The sequence below is a fragment of the Dreissena polymorpha genome, chromosome 8 (genome assembly GCF_020536995.1).
Source record: "Dreissena polymorpha isolate Duluth1 chromosome 8, UMN_Dpol_1.0, whole genome shotgun sequence".
In the NCBI taxonomy this organism is placed as follows: Eukaryota; Metazoa; Mollusca; class Bivalvia; order Myida; family Dreissenidae; genus Dreissena; species Dreissena polymorpha.
The window spans coordinates 88,639,857-88,644,217 of NC_068362.1; the positions used below are offsets into that span (position 1 = coordinate 88,639,857).

Here is a 4,361-nt window from a genome sequence, read left to right on the forward strand (position 1 = left end):
TATTGTTGCATTTGACAGGCACGCTTGTGATGGCATCAATCTGTCTGAAAATGTCAATTGGAATTTTCAATTTTACCAAATCAAAGAAAATTATTGATACTTTGTATTTTGTTGTCAGACTTTTCATAATACAGATCTTTGCCATTATCTGGAGCAGCTTCAATCTTGTTAGTGAATATCTGAGCTTATGATACATAAAAATATTTTTTACTGAAACTAATGTGGTTTGTGTAACATAATTATAAAACATGGAACATGTCAGTGTTTGCCGCATGATTTTTCTTCTGCTTTCATGAAAAACTATTTTGGCACTGGTATGTGTATACAATGTTAATTTTCATTTGTATGCCGTAGTTCTTTGTACATAGTCTCAGTTCTCAGATTGTATTAGTTATGAGATTATTTGAATAATTAAATGCACCATATGAATATCATTTTCAAAATTTTTTCTAACACAGACATATTTGTTACGACAATGAATTGCATGTTGATAAGTGCATCTTCAATTGTGTCTATTTATCAAGATGAGACATTTATTTTATTGTACTTTTTTATTTTATTGAAAGGAATCATATACAAAAAGTACAAACACATGCATTAGAAGTGGTGCTGTAGAGCTCTCATCAACATTTAACAATTGCATAGTGTTGCATTCAAAATTATATTGTAATGCTGTGCTGCTGACATTTTTTATTAAATCATGCAAAAAGTGCACAATATAAACTGGAATACACAAAAATATAGTCATGTTTTATAGGTCGAATTGAAATCGAACCAGACCATTTATATGGTTAACTCAAATGGTCAATTACCCCACAGATTCAACTAATACATATTAGATAATTTGATTTATTTTAGTGTTTGATATCAATATGCTAGTGAATAATAGTTAGGTACATTGAAATTAACAGATGCGTAACACAAAAGCAAACGTACACATACATTGGACCATAAACTTCAAAAGCAAAACGAGTTCTGTTTTAGGTTTCAAAAGTATTGAAACTCACTCGTTTTTGTATTGTTTGTAAATTGTATATGTATTCAACACAATGCATATTACAACAAATTGCTTATCTTACGATATTAAATCAACCAGTTGATCCGTTTAACTTGATGCAAGATATAAAAAATGATTTGGTTATGTTCCTCTTTCGCGCGCTTTTTAGCAAACCGATTGCAACAAAAGCCCGAAAACATATATCTGTTTCAAGATTTTGTTTTTTTTCTCCAGCAGCTGGAGTTTCACTTCTTTATATATGTTATTACAGTATTGCAAAAAGATACATATAAAGTACAAAATATAACAAAACAATACTATACAAGTATAGATTAAAAAAGAGAAAATCAGTTATATTTAAGAATTGAATGGCATTTTTCTGCATTTCATCGGTATATGAACTGTCGGGAAAGAATGCTATTCAATTCTTATAATTACAACACAAAATGATCTTAAAGCTGAAATTCTATCGTGGTAAGAGTCATACAAGTCTTTTTTAATCTTGCGTATGAATATATTTTCAGTTTCGGTTTCATCTCCGTCAAACGGGTATATCGTTGAAGTTCGCGCAAAAAATATAACTTCATTTCGCTATTGACCAATAAAAAACAACGCCGTTGAGTTTCGCGCAAAACATAACGTCATTTTGGTAACTTGTTTATGACCAGAAAGTAGCGCCATGAATATTCATGTTTAAATTTGCATACGAAGTGGGTTCGTCGGAAAATGAAAAACCGGTCACGTGAACAAATTTTCCAATCAGAATGCAGCATTTATATGAATGGGACGGAAGTTGTAAATATTTCGAGATTTAAGAAAATAACTAAACAAGGGACGATTTACATTCATGTCAAAGGGCCTTTAAAAGGATATTCAAATAAAACCCAGACCACATGACGTTTGTGCTCAGTGACTTGCGGCTTTTGCAAATATAACAAACGCACCCAATATAGTCAATGTCATAAAGAATATAAACAGCAGAACATCCATTGAAGCCACGATATCGATCCAGTTGACATCTTCAAAAACGATTGCTCCAGCATTGTCTTTGACCTTGTTCATGTTTTCTTCCGTGTTATCATGAGGCAACACCGATTGGATGCGTGTGCATGTCTTGCATCTTAGTATTTTGGCTAACTTATGGACAAATAAGAAGCCTTTGTCGATATGGTGGTCCGTCGTGCTCCGAGCAGCTAATCGCGCTTCCACAAGACAGAGAACCACAATTAACGTGCTTGCAACCGTCATAAGAATCAAGTAAATGGACAGCAAAGAGACGCTATCGGAATTCTTGGGCAATGACGAGGCGACGATGGTTAGAAACACGGCCAGTGAGAGGAAGAGCGTAACGGAGTAGCTGGCACGCTCACCCGATGTTATGGGAAGCACGAACGAAAACGTGTTCAGAAAGGACAGGAGAACGACTGGGACGATTACGTTGATTATATAGAATCCAGGCTTCCGTTTTAATTTGATCTCAAACACAACAGCTGATTCGTCTGTGTTTACTTCCCTGTATCAATGAAATGAAAATAAAGGGACATGTATGTTTTCCCAATATTTCACAATTATCTGTGCATTATTAAGGATATACCGAATCACATTTTAATATTGAACAGCCAATATATTCCATATAAAAAATAACAAAAAAGAAGAAGTTTTTACATGTCAGTGGTTTTGACATGTTTTGCATACGTTTTTATAAATATTTTGATGATCAGAAAGCAAACTCAAAATAATGTTCGTCTATGCATAGAGGAACGCTCAATTATCTATAGTTACTCTCTGGGATATCTACTATTGCTATTGTTCATTATTCGATCACTTTCACTTATTCAATTATTCGTCATCGACAACAAAATGGCTTAAAATTTGTGAGGATAAATTCAGGTTGAAGATTGAAACTGTAATATTTGAAAGCTCTAAAACTGGAATAAGACTGTTGTTATTAAAAAACGTATTTAATTCGTATTAATGTGGTATTGTTTGCTATATTGTACCATAATGTACCATACGGCCTGCATTTACTAAAAGCCTTTTAATTTAGCTGATTTACCTGGCGGCTGTGGACTGAATGTCCCACATACTATTTGGCATGTAATCGGACAAAATGATGTTTTCACCGCCTCGATTAATGTCAACATCTGTCTTTGTATAACTCCATGCAGTAAACTTCAAATTACACGTTTGGACGTCGAATGGAAAGTACCGAATTTCTACGTCACATGTTGACTCGAGCACCTTAAAATAACCTGGACATCGTAAAAAGTAGTAAACATACTAATGAGTAGATTGAATAAAAAAATAAACATATTCTTGCTTGTATATATATTTAGCATTTTACAAAACAATCAAAATAAGACAATTCGAGCAAGTTGAACTCCACAATAAGTTATTTTATTTCATCTGATAATAATTGCATATGCTATATATTTTATAAATTACTTGTATGCTTGTAAAAATGTATAGGGTACGCTCTAGTTAATAATTGTTATATTCGCTCATACGCATAAGTAGTTAAAATCTTTAACAATGTGTGTGATTAAATCCCATTAATAAATACCTGATACGGATACCAAAATACTTCCCCTGTATTTCGCACATATACATTAAGGTAAGATGATCCAAGGCCAGTAAAAGAAGCAAAGGAATTTTTCAGTGAAATGTCTGGCTTCCATATGTCATCTTGGGGCTGTTAGATACCAGACATATATTATCAATATTTAGACGATAACAGTGTTTGTAATTACTTGTTTAAGCTTGGCGGGTACATGCAGGCATAGTTATTGATGTATTAACGGTCAAAGGATAGATAAATTTGATAATAACAATGATAACAAACATTATTCAAATCGTCGGAATTGTTATAAAAACGTTGAGTCCGGTGTTTTTCTTTTCTTTTTATGATACGTTTTATTGTTTTATAAATTATTGGCTTAAGAAAATGACGACGATTAATACAGTTACATTTATAAAATACTTACGAGAAAAATACTGTCGATTCCGTTAAACTGTGAACTGTTCCATTGAAGGTACTCGTCAATCCATACCAATGAGAGGAAACCGGCTGTTTTTAATGCTTCTTTCGCTTCATCGAACTCGATAACAGCTGAAAAGAAGAAGTAGTAGTAGAAGAAGTAGTAGTAGTAGTAGTAGTAGTAGTAGTAGTAGTAGTAGTAGTAGTAGTTGTAGTAGTAGTAGTAGTAGTAGTAGTAGTAGTAGTAGTAGTAGTAGTAGTAGTAGTAGTAGTAGTAGTAGTAGTAGTAGTAGTAGTAGTAGTAGTAGTAGTAATAGTAGTAGTAGTAGTAGTAGTAGTAGTAGTAGTAGTAGGAGTACATGTAGTAGGAGTACATGTAGTAGTAGT

General features: G+C 33.0%; 1 protein-coding gene across 1 annotated transcript in view; it reads right to left on the reverse strand.

Annotated features, from left to right (window-relative positions):
* Nucleotides 1–610: 610 nt before the first annotated feature.
* LOC127842244 (neuronal acetylcholine receptor subunit beta-2-like) overlaps nt 611–4,361 on the reverse strand; it is a 7,788-nt gene continuing 4,037 nt past the window's right edge. The window contains exons 3-6 of the mRNA XM_052371663.1: nt 3,982–4,106; nt 3,561–3,689; nt 3,054–3,238; nt 611–2,510 (exon numbers count right to left, since the gene is read on the reverse strand). Coding sequence (XP_052227623.1) covers nt 1,904–2,510; nt 3,054–3,238; nt 3,561–3,689; nt 3,982–4,106 — 1,046 coding nt within the window. The 3' untranslated portion in view covers nt 611–1,903. The remainder of the gene's footprint in view (nt 2,511–3,053; nt 3,239–3,560; nt 3,690–3,981; nt 4,107–4,361) is intronic.